The sequence below is a fragment of the Muntiacus reevesi genome, chromosome 20, assembly GCF_963930625.1.
Source record: "Muntiacus reevesi chromosome 20, mMunRee1.1, whole genome shotgun sequence".
NCBI classification, from domain to species: Eukaryota; Metazoa; Chordata; class Mammalia; order Artiodactyla; family Cervidae; genus Muntiacus; species Muntiacus reevesi.
The window spans coordinates 11,280,401-11,296,473 of NC_089268.1; the positions used below are offsets into that span (position 1 = coordinate 11,280,401).

General features: G+C 43.2%; 1 protein-coding gene across 6 annotated transcripts in view; it reads left to right on the plus strand.

Moving 5' to 3' along the window:
- Positions 1–54: 54 nt before the first annotated feature.
- The window catches only part of ZNF76 (zinc finger protein 76), a 28,287-nt gene continuing 12,268 nt past the window's right edge, over positions 55–16,073 (plus strand). For 2 of the 6 annotated variants that reach the window (XM_065912691.1, XM_065912694.1), the window contains exons 1-2: positions 271–401; positions 15,251–15,421. In XM_065912691.1, the coding sequence (XP_065768763.1) occupies positions 15,346–15,421 (76 nt within the window). In that variant the 5' untranslated portion in view covers positions 271–401; positions 15,251–15,345. Of the gene's footprint in view, positions 402–7,057; positions 7,199–15,250; positions 15,422–16,073 lie in introns of those variants that run through there. The other 4 variants (XM_065912693.1, XM_065912692.1, XM_065912695.1 and 1 more) reach the window with 4 other exon arrangements.

Sequence of the window (16,073 nt, forward strand, 5' to 3'; positions counted from 1 at the left end):
ACCGGGGCGTCGTGACGTCATCACGCCCTCCCCGGGCGCTCAGCCTGGCGGGCGGCGCGTCACCCGGCTCGCGGGGCGGGGCGGGGCTCTGAGGGACACCGTTCGAGACCCCGGCCGCCCGGGCTCCGGCGGCCCGGGAACCGGGATAAGTGAGACGTTGGCCGCTGCGACTCGGGGTGCGGGGTGGAGTCTGCCCTGTATTTTCTATACGGGTTCCGGGGCCCGGTGGAGGCCCGCCGAGAGGAGAGGAAAAGTGCGGCGGCCCTGGAACCTGGATATCGCGCGAGGCAAGCGGCTCGCGGGCGGGCGGGCTATGGCGCAGGCGGGTTGCGGGGCCGGCGCTGTTGGCGGGGCCCGGTGCATGGCGGTCTGTTGGCGGAGTCAACCTCGGGGGCTGTCAGGTTGGTGGCTGGGGAAAGAGTGGGTCCACCGTGCCCAGGTGGGAGGCCGGGCGGGCGCAGGGTCCCGGGAAGGTCCCGAGCCTGGCGTGCCCACTCGACGGCTGGTCGGCGGCCTGGCCCTCCCGCACCTCGGGTCCCGGTCCCCATCCCTGCCCCTCCAATTCCGCCCTGCGACTCCTGCCCCGTGACTCCCACACCTCACCATGTGACTGCGCCCGCCCCCACCTCTGACCCCCCACCCACTGACCCTAAAACCTCACCAGGTAATCCTCACTTCTTACTCATGGACTCTGCCAATCCAGGAACTTCCCCAGCACTGCCGAGACCCACCAACACAGTGACTCCCCCAGCTCTCCACCAGTGACTGACAACCCGACATCCCCACATCCCCTCAAACCTTACTGACTCCGCTAGTCTAACCCGTCCAGTTCTACCCTGTATTCCCCACCCCACCCCCCTGCAAACTTGGTGACTCCCCTCAAACCTTTTCTGGTAACTCCTAAATTCAGCCATCTAAAATAGTTTCTCACCCAGTCATCTTCTATATAACCCTCAATATCTGATAAGCCATTCTTTTCCCTGTAACTTCATGATCCTCATTCCATGTTCCCCCTTCATCCTAAAGTCACCTCCACTAACGTGGCTCTCTGCACTCCAGACCCCCAGTGTCAACCAGCACATGACTAAACAAGTGCCCTAGCATGGAGCTGGTGCCCAGGAAATTATAGAGATGAATATGAAGTAGATGTAGTTGGAGGCATCAGAGAATCTGAATTGAGTATGTGGTCCCAGATTCAAGTCTAGCTCTGCCACTAGAAGTCCTTTCCTTTCTCTGGACCTCAGTCTCTCATCTCTATTATGATAAGGTTGGTTTAAATGACCTCAGTTTCCTTCCAGCTGTGAAGTTCTACAATTCTCAATCAAGATATTTGTTTGCAATCGTTTTTTTATTCCTAGCTAGAAGTTTACTGTTGTAACCTCACCCCAGGGTCCACTCACTTCTTAACCTTATTGCTTCACTCCCGTGACCCCCTACATGATAGGCTGTACCCATTTCCCTTGATCAAGCCTCATCAGTTAACATGTTTGCAAAGCAGCATAAGAGTGCTTCAGCTTGGGGTATTGATGTGATTAGAGACCTGCTCTGTTTGACTCTGGCCCTTAAGCTATGGTGCCTTGGGCATATCTTTTAGCTTCAGTTGTCACCTCTCCACCAGGAGGATAACGGTAGTGCTTGAGGTAATGTATTCAAAGCACTTGGCACCAAACCTAGCCTAAGGAAGCCCTTAAGTATATGCTGAGAAGCTCTTATGGGTCTTAACTCCATCCTGGGTGCTAGGGAGTCAGCAGATAATGAATGCAGGGCCCACACTTTGCATTATCTTTGTACCCCTGAGCTCTTGGAATCCCTGTCCTCTTATGTCTCCTATGGCCTCCTCATTTCTTTGGCTCTTGACTCTGGTATCTCCTTAATGAAGATTAGCACTTAGTGCTGAGCACCTACTGTGTACCACGCTTTGTATGTGTAAATTAAGTTTTCCCTTCACAACCTCAAGACGTGATTCTTCCTACGTCTACCACTGTTTCCCATATTTTGTTTGTTTTGGTTTAGTTTTAAACAAATGATGAACCCGAAACTCACACAGATGAGTAGTAGAGCTGGCATCTGAACCCATGATCTTCAAAACTTTTGATCCATAGCTTCTCTTGCTCCTAAACCTACCTGGTTTTCCAGGTTACCCTCAGCCCCTTGTTGCTTATTTTCTATTAATTCCTAAGCCCAACAGCAACCCTTGCCATAACCTCCAAGGTTTCTATTAATATTAACCTTTGCCCCATGGCTTGGTGAGTTCCTCAACCCATTATTCATAACTTCTGACCCCATGTGTCCTGAGATCCCTGCACCTTAGTACCTCTATCCTTTGTCTGAATATCCTCTCACCCTATGAGTTCTTGGAGCTCCCACTTATCCTAAGCTGTCTCCCATTCACTGGCACTTTACCCCAAATCCTCTCATCCTAGGTCTGCTTACCCCCAGGAATTCATATAAATGAGATTTTCAATCTCTTATGAGTGTTCCAGTTGCCTCCCTTCTGCCATCCATAGCTGCATCCTATTATCCAAAACCTTTATCTAGTGACCACTTCACCCAGCTTCAGTGAAGTGACCCCCTTTCATTCCAGTGGGAACCCATCCTTCATAATCTGTACACCCTCCCATTCTAAGGTCCCTCCTTTTCACACCTTGTTCAGTATCTTGTGAGATCCTGCCTCTCAAGATTCTTGGATCATGTGGCATCTTTCTCACTTCCGTCAGTGATGTTCTTTTCAAACCAGAATCATCCCTTTCCTTATCCCTATTTCTGTGCCCCGTCCAGTCTCACAGTGCCTTTTTCCTACCTTACTCTTTTTCTCTCATGCATCCTCACCTCAACAATCTTGGTGACATTGATTATGATGTAAACCTTTCTTCCATCTTAATTCTGCCCTTCTTCCACTCTCCTGTGCATCTAATTCCAGGGGCATATGAATGACCATGCACTTTCTCCTTCCTACACAACCTGGCTAACCAAACCTCATTGGTTTGTCCAAAGAGCTGCCCTCTTCTGATAATAGATCACTAAGGTCACAATCCTTTAGGTAGCCAGGAGAGAGTTCTTGGAAGTCCTTCTGAATCCATCTAGCCATGTCTCCTTGACACAGTCTCTTGTGTTTATGAAGCTGCTTGCTGTATGTACTCTCAGAGTAGGAACACTTTGAATGTCAGCACTGAGGTACCAAACCCCAGGAGGACCTTCCAGTCAGTCCTCTGCCACCAGAAGACTGGATGGTGAGTAGCAACATGTGACATGAAAGATCCACTTCCAAAAGTCTATTCTGTGGGTCACTGAATTCTCCTATCCCATACGTATTGGCTGTATAGCAATAAATTCAGCAGAGGGCAGAATTAGAGTTAAGGAAGAGGTCAATCTTGGGGTCTGCAAATTCTGTGGATTGATTTTTTTTAAAGGAACTTTCGCCTTGGGTTTGTTTAATCTCTCAGACTACAGAATGTATTCTGCCTTGGATGTTTGTTGTTCCTACTATACTCTTCTCACCCAACATCCATCCTCCACCCCTCACTGTGAGTTCCTTAAGAACAGAGGCTGGGTTTTCTTATCTTCTGTCATCTCAATCCTGTCCCTCATATGTAGCAGGTAGTCAGTAAATACTTGCTGGATTGAACAAGCTCATTCAGAAATTCTGCCTCAGATACAAACAAGTGAAGACAGCTCATGTCTACATCTATTTTGTAGTTACAAAACCCTTCTCCCCAAATCCCTTCAAACATGATAATTGGCAAGTTCCTTGATTTAAACAGTCTGGAATTTAGATACTTCCTCTTTTAGTCATTGCTTTGGTGAGAGAATGGGTGTAAGTGCCTTTTTTTTTTTTAACTGTATTTCTGGTAAGACTAGAGAAATTGGTTGACATAGTTGCTAGAATACAGTGTTAACAAGACCAGAGTCTGTCATATGTAGATCAGTTCTCAAGAAAACAGCTTCATGAAATATTTAGTGGGGATTGCAGAGACAGAGAATAGAAGAAACCAAATTGAAATAATGTTGGTAATAGTTGAATTTGGGTAATGGGTTCATGGAGTTCATTATACTGTTCTTTCTACTATTATGCATGTTTGAAATCCATAATAAAGATCCATGTTTGAGAAAAAAGAAGAGGACGGCTAGGTGAACACATGCAAGTTTAACACTGTTCCTTGAAAGATATTTCAAAGCAGATGAGTTACTGTTAAACTTAGTCAGTACTACTATCTAGTCCCAACCTATTTTTGACCTCTTCTGTTTTATGAGGTATCAGGATGCCAGAGCCAAAAATTAGCACTATGCAGAATTGTACCATCCTGGCAACAAGCACCTATCGCCCTGGTCCTGCCTTGCTTCTCAGCCCAGACGTGATTTCTTGTAGTATGGGACTGGGCTGGACCTAAGAAGAAGGAGAAACTGTGTGGGGAGTGAGGGAGAGGTCAGAGCTCAACCAGGGTCTTCCCCTTCTGGCTTGAACCCTTTAGATTACTAGGAGATTCTAAAGGTAAGGATGTTCATTCATTCATTCATTTACTTATACATTCATTCCACTAATGTTTGCTGAATATCTGCTAGAAGCCAGGTACTTTTCTAGTACCTGGGGATAAAGTAGTGAATAAAACAAAGCTCCAGGATTTAAGGAGCTCACCTGTTGGGATGAAGCAGAAGCATATGATAAACAAGTGAAATATATGTTGAGAAAATTAAGCAGAGAAGGAAGATAGAGAGTACCAGAAGTCAGGGTATTAAATTTTATTAGGGTGGTCAAGGAAGGTCTCACTGAAAGGGTAACATCTAAGCAAAGACCCAGAGGAAGTTAAGGGGTGAGCCAGGCATTTATCTGAGGGAAGTATATTCCCTCTGCTGTCAGAGAGCAAGTGCAAAGGCCCTGAGGCAAGACTATGCCTAGTATGTTCAAGAAACCTGAGGACACCAGTCATTATGGCTACAGTAGGGAGAAAGAGGAGAAACATAGCAAGAGATGTGGGTGGTAGTAGATTTGTGGTAAATCATATTAGGCCTTAAAGGCCCCTGGATTTTTTGTGAATTGTGAGTGAGATGGGAGCCAGTGGGACGGTTCGAGACACATAAGTGACATGATCTGACATAAAGGATCATTCTGGCTGCTATGTTGAGAATAAGTTGTAGTGGGCAAGAGTGGGAGGAAGGAAACTGATTAGGAAACTACTGCTATATTCCAGGCAAGAAGAGTGGGTAACTTGGACCCAAAGTAAAAAGCCGAAGAGTGAGAAGTGCTTGAATTCTGGATATATTTTGAAAGAGGAGCCAGTAGGATTTGCTGAAGGATTGGAAGTGGCATGCGAAAGAAATAGAGAAGTTGAGGATTGCTCCATCATTTTTGGCCTGAGCAGTTTAACAATGGGGTTCCCATTTACTGAAATGGGGGAGCCTGGAAGAAGGGCCCATGGTGAGAAATGAAGCCAAGGTATTCACTTTTGAATATGTCAAGTTTGAGATGTTTTTGGACATGGAAATATTGAGTAAGCAGCTAGATATTCAAGTCTCTCTGACTTGTTAGTGAATGTCTGCCCTTCTGGGAACTGAAAGAACACTGTTACCAGGCCAGAGACAAAGGAGAAGAGTGGAAGAACACTGGCGGCTCTGGTGTGAGACTCAGCTCTGCCCCCAGGTAGCCGTGGGATCCTTTGGGACTCCTCTGGCAGCTCTGGCCTCTGTCTCTTCATCTACAGAGTGACTGCTTTAGACTAGAAATGAGCTGTCTTCTCAGCCCCTCCCGCTGTGAGAGCTGATGAAGCAATGCTTAGAGCAAGTGAGATAATGTATCTGTGTATCTGAGAGCATATTGGAAACTGCTGAGCTCTACACAGGGTAATGTTATTGGTGCTGAGTCCTCCCTTCCTTCACTAAAGCAATACCCAGTGAATGCCTGCCATGTTCTGGGCACTGGACACAGAGGATCCAATGACAGGGAGCTATATCCATGCCCTCATGGAACACTGCAGACGAGCCACCTGGTGTAGTAGCTTCATTGCTGAGTGCGGAAGAAGTGACTGGGGTCTGACAGTCTGGTGTGGTGTTGGCCAGGGAAATCTTGTTCTTGAACTGGGTCTGGGAGAAAACTTTGTGGATGTCATAGATGAGGCAGCATGGTAATTCAAGTGAGGAAAAAGTGGGCATCCTATCTGGGGCTGGAGAAAGAGCTGGGATGGTGGGATTCAGTTCCTTCCCTCTTTCATTTCTTCACTCAGCATTTACTCTTCTGCCAGGAACAACTTCTAGGGAGCTTGTGTCTCTGCGGTAGATGAAGGATTTCAAAGCCAATCTCAGAAGTTTCAATCAGATCTGATCCACAATAAGTGGAGCTGATTTTAGGATTCAAATTTGAGCTAAAGAGCTCAGTTAGCTATGTGACCTAGTAGTGTTATTCATTTAGTGTCTGTGGGCACATTCTTTGTAAGGTGCTAATTAAGCCGAAATGCTTGCTCTCTAAGAACTTGAATTATAAGCAGTTTAACAGTAAGTAGGATTGTGTTGTTTTCATCCCAAAAGAGTTAAGTTTGAGGAAAAAATAACATAACTGGCAGAGTAATCCCTTCACTACATCTAGAAGCACAAACATCTTATCCTGTGTCATTTAGATGTTTATGTTTCTATTTAAGGAGAGTCTCTGACCAACTAAACAAGAATATAAGATATAAGGACTTCTCTGGCAGTCCAGTGGTTAGGACAGGTTAGGACTCTGTGCTTCCATTGCAGGGGGCACAGGTTCAATCCCTGGTCAGGGAACTAAGATCCTGCATTCTGTGTGCCTTGTGGCGCAGCGAATAATAATTTTTTTTTTTTTAAATACAAGATATAGCCCATCTTAATGAACCAGGTTCCCTGGAGAAGGGAATGGCAACCTACTCCAGTATTCTTGCCTGGAGAATCCCACGGACAGAGGAGCCTGGTGGGCTCTAGTCCATGGGGTCCCAAAGAATCGGGCACAACTGATTGGCTAACACTTTCAGCTTTGAATGAACAGGTCACTTACAGAATGAGAGCGGGTATGTAGCCGAGGAGCTCTTGTTTTCTCTCCTGTCTTTTTCAGGATGAATGTTAGACCTCAGCGTCTGAACCTTTTCTGGTGGGGTTGAGCATTGACAGACTGTTCTCTGGAGAACCTGGAGCCCCGGTAGTGCCATGAGCAATGTACTTGCACCTGCTTCTCCTGGCCTTGCCAGCATCAATGGTTGGATATTTCTTTGTGGTTTTTTTTTTTTTTTTTTTAATTAATAGACTATTTCTCAGAGCAGTTTTAGGTTTACAGAAAAACTGAACAGAAAGTAGAGTTCCCATGTATTCCCTTTTTACACACCCCCTACCCTAACCCTCCCAGTTTCCCGCAGTTAGCATCTTACATTGGTGGGGTATATCTGCTACAATTGATGAACCGATGTTGAGGCATTATTATTAACTAAGTCTGTAGTTTCCATTATGGTTCACTCTTTGTGTTGTACACTCTGGATTTTGACAGGTATATAATGTCAAGTATCCACCATTATAGACTTATGCAGAATAGTTTCACTGCTCTAAAAATGTCTTATGCTCTGCCTATTCAAGCCTCCCCTCCTTCCCCTGCACCCTTGACAACCACTGATCATTTCACTGTCTCTTAAGTTTTTTCTTTTCCAGAATATCATGTCATTAGAATGATACTATATGTAACCTTTTCAGATTGGCTTCTTTGACTTAGCAAAGTGCATTTTAAGGTTCCTCTCTGTCTTTTTGTGACTTAATAACTTTTCTTTTTATTGCTGAATGATGTTCCATAGTATGAGTGTACCACAGTTTATTGAAGGATGTCTTGATTGCTTCCAGTTTGGGGCAATTATGAATAAAGCTGCTATAAACATCCACGTGCAGGTTTTTCTGTAGACATATGTTTTCAACTCATTTGGGGAAATACCTAGGAATAGGATTTCTGGATCTTATTGTAAGAATATGTTTAGCTTTGTAAGAAACTGCCAAACTGTCTTCCAGAGTACCATTTTGCTATGCCATTGTGCATCCCCACCAGCATTTGGAGTTTTCAGTGTTTTGGATTTTCAGCTCCTGTAGTAGGTGTGTAGTGATATGTTATTGTTTATTGGCTGTGAATACTTTCACTTTGATTTTTGGTAATTCAATAAGTATAGTATCATCATGATTATTCTTTCTTGTTCTTTAATTGCTAATGAGAATGAACCTTTTTTGTGTGTTGTTTACTTAATATTAGTGGTTTTTTGCTTGTGTGAATTCATATTGTAGCCTTATTTGTCCAGGGGAATTTTTCTTGGAGGTTTGTAAGTGTCTGCATGTGGCTTTTTCTCCGCCCAGTTTTTTTTTATTGTGGTGTGTGTGTATTTTGTGGTGTGTGGTGTGGTGTGGTGTGCTGTGTATTTTACACAGAACATAAAATTTGCCATCTTAACCATTTTTAAGTGTACAGTTCAGTTATTTTTTTTTTTTAATTATATTGGCGTATAGTTGATTTACAATGTTGTGTTACTTTCTACCGAACAACAAAGTGAATCAGTTGTACGTATGCATATATCTGCACTTTTTTAGATTCTTTTCCCACATAGGTCATTACAGGTTATTTAGTTCCCTGTGCTATACAGTAGGTCCTTATTAGTTATTTATAAGTTACATGTGTTTTTTTCATATCATGCCTTATATTTTATTTCTTTAATATTTTCCCCTAATGCTGAGGGTTTTTTAAAACCAACTCTTCTGACTTAGATTTCTTACGCTTCAAAGGGCCAAAACTATCTTCTCTTCCATTTTGAGATCTGGATATTATTCCATTTTGATGAACTGATAATATAAATTTAACCTTTTTGTCCCAGAGTGATGTTTTAAATAACATGATGTTTCTAAATAACTGTGGTGATACAGTCCCTTCTATACTGTCAAATAACCCTTCTCAAGCATACAATGACCCAGAGCTGAATTCCAGTAACAATTGAAATGTAACCTCCTCATATCTATATTAATTTGTTTGGTGATATAAAGTGATAACCTTAGGCTAACCCTTCCAAATTGCCTTTTTTTCTGGACTTATCTTTTCATGTACTAAAGGTGAGTTTGAAGCTCAGCCATGATTGCTCTGTTGAGTGTTTACAAATTAAGGTATTAAATTCACTTAAACATTTGTCTGAAAATTAGATTTTTAAGTTATCTGTTTTAGTTTAATTGAATGCCATTCTGCAGTAAACGAGACTGTATTTTCACTGAGTTTTTTGGTGTTAAAAATAATCCATTTTGCCCAATTACTCCCTTTTCTGTGACTAATTCAAACCTGTAAAATTGGAGTAGCCAAATAGGAACCATACTAAAAAGTACTTTGGGCTTTTAACATCAGTGTGCCTTTTGGAAAGAGATGTTTAGCTGGTGTTTTAAATGTGTTTCTGTTATTAATTTCCTGTTTTCTCTTTAGTTTTTGGAAACCCGCAGAACCAAGCCCGTTTCACTCTGGGTTTTGTGTGTGTACTGGTCTTTTTCTATAATAACAAATACTGAATCATTTTACTGCAGCCCTTCCCAATCTGCTGCTCATTTGTTTGCCACTCAGTCTTTGTCCCTCCCAACCTAATGTCGCTTTGTCCTTTCTGAGAAGTCTTCTGTATTTCCACATTAGTAATTATCTGAGTGAAAATTGTGATTTTTTTCCCAAAGTTGAACGTTTCTCTGTTTCCAAGCAAATGTTTTCTTTTTTTCTTCTTCTTTTTTTTGGCTCCTCAGTACCCTCTGGGCTGACAGAGTCCAGAAACCCTTATTTCAAATGTTCCTGGAGTTCGGGTTAGCAGAAAATGATAGACTAGCAAACAAGGTGCCTGTAGTCCAGGCAAAGCCTTGCTTAGGTGTGGGTCAGATTAGATCTGACCCATAACATAGTGGAGAAGCACGTGGCTACTCTTTGATTTCCCATCTGTCATACCTCTTATTTTTCTGCTTTGAGGAGACAATTTAAGCCCATCCTTTTTCACAGAGAAATATTCAATGTATCTAAAAAGTTTTTCTAAATGTTATCTCACTGGTAACTATAATTTATGTTTACAAGAGGAAACACATTTATATACTATGAAGTCATAGAGCTGTTTCCTGCAGCAGAATCAACAATAGGTTAAGTTCATTTTAAAATGCAACAAACAGGAACTGGACTTGCTGCTAATTCTGAGTGTGTCAGTCTCCCTTTTCATCCCTACCTTTCCTCCTGGCTCTTATTCCTCACCACAACTCCCCCTAGACTAGCTCTCCATTCAGCTCAGGTCATTAGGGAGCTGGTAAAAATTAACACCCTCCAAAAAGAAAACATAGCAGCTACTCCTGCCCTTTGTCAGAGGGCCACGGGAGTTAGGAATCTGAAATGTCCAGTACAGGCAGGAACTGCTCAGACCCAGCCATCCTCAGGCAGTGACAAGCCTTCTTTGGCTCTGCCAATGTCCCTGCGGTTGATTTAGTACTGGCACAGGAGGCTTTGGAGTTGACCATTATTTAACAAAAGAAAGGGAGGAAAATGGCAATCAGACACTTGTACATGCTTGGCAGCCAAGAAGAAACCTCACCATCCGCAGTCAGGCGCTGTTGGAAGGCAGATTTCAGCGATCCAGAAGGGCTAGAGAGCAAGAGGGGACTGTTTTATTAAAGGTTTATGTTATGAGGCTTAAGGAGGAAAACTGAATATTTAGCCTGGACATGAGAAACATTTTAAAGAGCGGGGATTTGTTTTCTTTGAGTCAAAAAGCGTTATTTTGGGAAATGTGGCTGCTAGCTGTTCCCTCCTTCCATGTGGTCAGGTCGAGAAGAACCGGGATTAAGTTGCAGTGGGTGAGATGAAAGTTAAACAACCAGTATTCAAGTGTTCTAAGAGCTGATGTTGTGTTACAGTGGATTAGCAAAAGGAGGACATAAACCAGATATTAAGAGGTATGGACTCTGGGGCCGGCCAGCCTGGCTTAGATCCTGGCTTCAGCACTAACTTGATCTAGGACCTTGAGCAAATTACTCCACCTCTAAACTTCAGTCACCTCAGCTGTAAAATGGGGATAGTGTACTCACTTCCTCATAGGATTGTTTTTAAGATTAAAAGAGATAGTATAGATAGAGTACTTTAAACAGCAGCTGACATGTATTAAGGGCTGTATATTTAATAAATTTAATTACATGAATGGTGGCAAGGATTTTAGGGTCATTTGGGCCAACAATTCATTTTACAGATTAAGAGGCAATAACAGGAGGTGAAATTGAGGTTACAAGCCTTTCTGCAGATCCCAGGCTGTTGTCAGTACTCCTAGCTGTTACAGAAATACTCATTGCTTCAGAAGCATATCCCTTTAGGTTTTCCTTTCATCCCCTTCCCCAGAGCCAGCATTTCTTGAGTAATTCCTGTGCTAAATTCCCTGTGCTAAATGCTGATGTATGTGACCTCATTTCATCCTGACAGTAACATGTGACGAAGATGCCGCTGTTATCATTTTTTTTTTAAGATGTATCTAAATTTCAGAGAGGTCCAGTTACTTTCCAAGGACACACAGCTTGAAAGAGGCAAAGCCTGAGTTAGAATGAAGACTGACACCAGAGCCTGTGTTGTTAACCATGGCACAGATTTTCCTCAGAAAATCTCAGTAGAATACAGATGAGCTAAGTTAAACCAACCATTGCCTCAGCAGCCACAGGGCCCAGCCATAAAGATCTGAGACCGTTTTCCAGTCCCCTTTCAACCTGTAGTCTGCTTTGTTTTCAGACATAGGTCTCTCAGGTGTGTTATATCTGACACAGTGCTGTTAATATGAAAACAGTTCACCAAAAGAACTTCTCTCCCTGCTTAAGAGAATGAAAGTCAGAGGTCCTGGAGCAGTCTAATGGAGGCCAGACCCAGGGCTTTCATGAGGTCAGGACCATGTCAGGGGTCATCAGGACTCTGGGCAACATTGGGGTCACTGCCAGGATCCACGTAGACCAGAGAAGGTGAGTCATATACGGAATTCCAGCTAGACCAAGGGTTCCTTACCTCCTTCAATCCCTGTGAGACTCTGATGACAGTCACGACTCTCCCCTCTTCAGAAAAATGTGCAAGCTCACACACCAAAAACGTGTTACCAGGTGGCTTCAGGGTTCGTAAACTCCAGCTAAAAACCTCCGTGTTAGGCAGCAGAGCAGACTGCTTAGGAGCACTGCTCTGGTGCCGGGTGGCCTGGATTCAAATCCTTTTCTTTCACTTACTAGCGGTGCAACCTTGAGTAGAGCTTCACCTCCCTCAACTGTGAAATGAGGATAATATAGTATTTGATTAAAGGGTCATTGTGAGGATTAAACAGTTTACATAGTCAGCTCTCTGGCTGTACTCACTCTCAGCGGTAGTAGCATTGCTGTCCCCAGAGCGTAGCCCATTCAGTAAATGTGTATGGACAGAAGGAATGAATCATCCTGGTGGAGATGCCAAGTCTAGTGTACAGCATCCCAACCAGTGTATCACAGATGGGCTATGGTTGTGTCAGGAGTCTTTCCCACGCAGCCCTTTGAACCGCCAAAGCTCTATCTAGCTGGTTGCTCATGGCTTCAAGTACCAGCACCCGGAGTGTGACATCCAGATATCCTCTCTGGGTGCCCTGATTGAGAAGCTCAGCCGGCAGCTAGGAAGAATCCAGTAGGCCGTGCAGACTCCAAGTCCAGGAGAGTCCTCTGATGGGTGGCAAGGAGAACCTTGCCCTGAAGCAGGGCTCCGGTACCCTCCATCCCACAGTAGACGCACAGTGAGCGCTGCGCTGCCAGTCGGATGCATCAGTGCTTCTCTGCTGGCACGAGGACCGGCGAGTCACAGCTCGAGGATTTGTGGAGAGCCCGCAGTGAACCAGGAACCGGGTTTGGAGCCTGAAGTCTTGTGTAGGCAACATGTGCTGAAGAGAGATAGTCATGTGACCCTGGGACTGTGAGTCCCAGGAAAACGTAGTGGCCAGGGCTGCAGGGACTTCTGAGGGGACCAGCCTTGCCTGCAGGGTGAATGAATTCTTAGCATGATAGGAAGCCACTGAAGAGTTTTAATCAAGGAAGTAATAGGTTTAGATTTGTACTTAAAGGAAAAAAAAGGCATTCTGACACAAAATTTGAGTGAGAAACAGGCAAGAATTTATTGAGGACATATATTAGGAGGTTCTTAGTCAACAGGTGAGAGGTGATACTCACCTGGAATTAGGTACCTTGACTTTCTTGTCTGCTAATTATTTAAATTGAGGTATAATTGACATGCAACATTATATTCGTTTCAGGTGTACAACATGAGGCAGTATCTGTATATTGTGAAATGATCACCACGTTCAGTTTAGTAACAGCCAGCACCATATGCAATTACAGAATTTTTTTCTTGTGATAAAACTTTTAAAATTTATTCTCTTAGCAACTTTCCAATATGCAATACAGTATGATTAACTGTAGCCACTGTGCTGTGCGTTACATCCCCGGGACTTACTCTATAACTGGGAGTTTGTACCTGTCACTCACGTTACTCATTTCACCTACCCCACCCCTGCCTTTGGCAGTCACCAGTGTGTTCTCTGTATCTATGGATCTATTTTTTTTAAGGATTCCACATATAAATGAGGTCATACGGTGCTTATTTTTTCTCCGCCTGACTTATTTCACTTAGCGTAACGTCCTCAAGGTGCATCCATGTTGTTGAAATGGCAAGATTCCATTCTTTTTGTGGCTGAATAATATTCCTGTGTGTGTGTGTGTGTAGCTTCTTCTTTATCCATTCACCCATCAGTGGACACTTAGATTGTTTCCATGTCTTGGCTATTGTAAATAACGCTGCAATGAATATGGAAGTGCATATATCTTTTCAAGTTAAGGTTTTTGTTTTCTTTGGATAAATGCACAGAAGTGGGATTGCTCGATCAAATGGTAATTCTACTTTAAATTTTTTGAGGAATCTCCATACTGTTTTCTATAATAGCTACACCAATTTACATTCCCACCAATAGCACACAAGGGTTCGCTTTTCTCCACAAAACTTTTTTTCCTGTCTTTTTGGTAATAAACATTCTGATAGATATGAGGTGATATCTCATTATGGTTTTGTTTGGCATTCCACTGGTGATTAGGGATGTTGAGCATCTCTTCATGTACCTACTGGCCATAGAAAGCTGTCTGTTCATATCATCTGCCTGTTTTTTCAGTTGGAGTGTTTGGCTTTTTGCTACCGAGTCATTTGAGTTCTTTGTGTATTTTGCATATTAGCCCCTTATCAGATACAGGATTTGCAAATATTTTTCCCATTTAATAGGTTGCTTTTTCATTTTATTGATGGTTTCCTTTGCTTTGCAGAAGCTTTTTAGTTTTTTACTCCCAATTGTTTATTTTTGTTTCCTCTGCTTTTGGTGATAAATTCCAAAAAGAAATCATTGCCAAGACTGATGTCAAAGAGCTTACCACCTATGTTTTCTTCTAGGAGTTTTATGATTTCAGGTTTTAAATTCAAGTCTTTAATCCACTTGAATTAATTTTGCACATGGTATAAGATGGTGGTATTCCTAGACTTCTGAGGATAAAGGAGGAATCAAGAATGACCCCATTGGGAATCCCCTGGTGGTCCAGCGGTTAGGACTTTGTGCTTTCACTACAAAGGGGCTAGGATCAATCCCTGGTCAAGCCACTAAGATCCTGCAAGCTGCATGGCCCCCCAAAAAAGAATGACCCCACTGATTCTGAGTGAACGGATGGATCTGAGCACAGGAGAGATGTTAGAATGGTCACAGAGAAACAGCAACAGCGGAGTTGGCCAGCTGCCTTCCGTGGGTCTCCCTTCTAGGGGAGTGAATTCAAAAGTGGGTTTTATAAACAATATTGACTTGTTTATTTACTTATTTGGCTGCACTGGGTCTTAGTTGCGGTATCCAGGATCTTTAGTTGTGGCGTGTGGTTTCTAGTTCCCTGATCAGGGTTCAAACCCCGGCCATCTGCTTTGGGAGCACAGAGTCTTAGCCACTAGGCCACCAGGGAAGTCCCTAAAAGTGGGTTTTGATTAATGAAATCTTACTTTACAACCAATTTGGCTGGCATGTTTCTCTTGAATGCTCAGTCTTTAGAATTCTTAAATGCGTATATTTCGAACTCTTTTAATAAAAGCCTACATAGTTCTCTACTTTGAAGAATTCGTCTCTTTTTCTTTTTCTTCTTGGCTGGCCTCATTTACTCTCCCTGTGTGTCCTTGCGGCAGGAGGAAGCCATGCAGCTCATAATATGACACTGTCCATTTTCTCAGATTTGTGACGCAAAAGGAAATCTCTAGCCTCAGCTGTGGCTCCGGTGCTGGGAAGAAGCCAACTTCATGTCTGAGTGCACGGGCAGGAGTTTGCCATGGAGAGCTTGGGGCTGCAGATGGTGACCCTCAGTGATGGGACAACGGCCTATGTCCAGCAACAAGCTGTTAAAGGTATTTCCACGGACCTCAGAATCCCGCCCTGTCCCGGTCCAAGAGTCCCACGACCACCCTGCCCTCTTGCCTGCTTGCCACAACTTGCTCTGCATGAGAATATCTCAAAGTGATTGATAAAAAAGTAACTCTAAAATATAATGCCACCTAGGGAGGCTGGAAAATCAGATTAGCCTGGCTACAGGAGCCAAGATTCCCTTCTGTGTGGTAAGAAGTTGATAAATATTTCTGGCATGGATGAACACTGTGCTGCTTGTGACTTCCTGCTTTTCAAATATTCCCTATCCAGTTTTCTCAGTTCTTTCTAGAAGCAGTTCATTTTAATTTAAGCAAGTTTAAGCAATCAAACTATCTTCTGAGCATACACCATGTATAACATACTCTTTAGGTTCCAGGTAAGGGGGTCACCCAAGCATAGATCTCATGCCTTAGGCCCCACTAGGGTGACCAGAAAAAATGTACAGGGCACATAGTTAAATTTTAATTACAGATGAACAATGAATAATTTTGTAGTATAAGTATGTTCCAAATACTGCATGAGAAAGCTATGTATAAACATAAGATTAAATACTAAAAGCAGTAACATAGTAACACCAAGAACTAAAAAAAAAAAAACTTCATTGTTTATCTGCAATTCAGATTTACCTGAAGT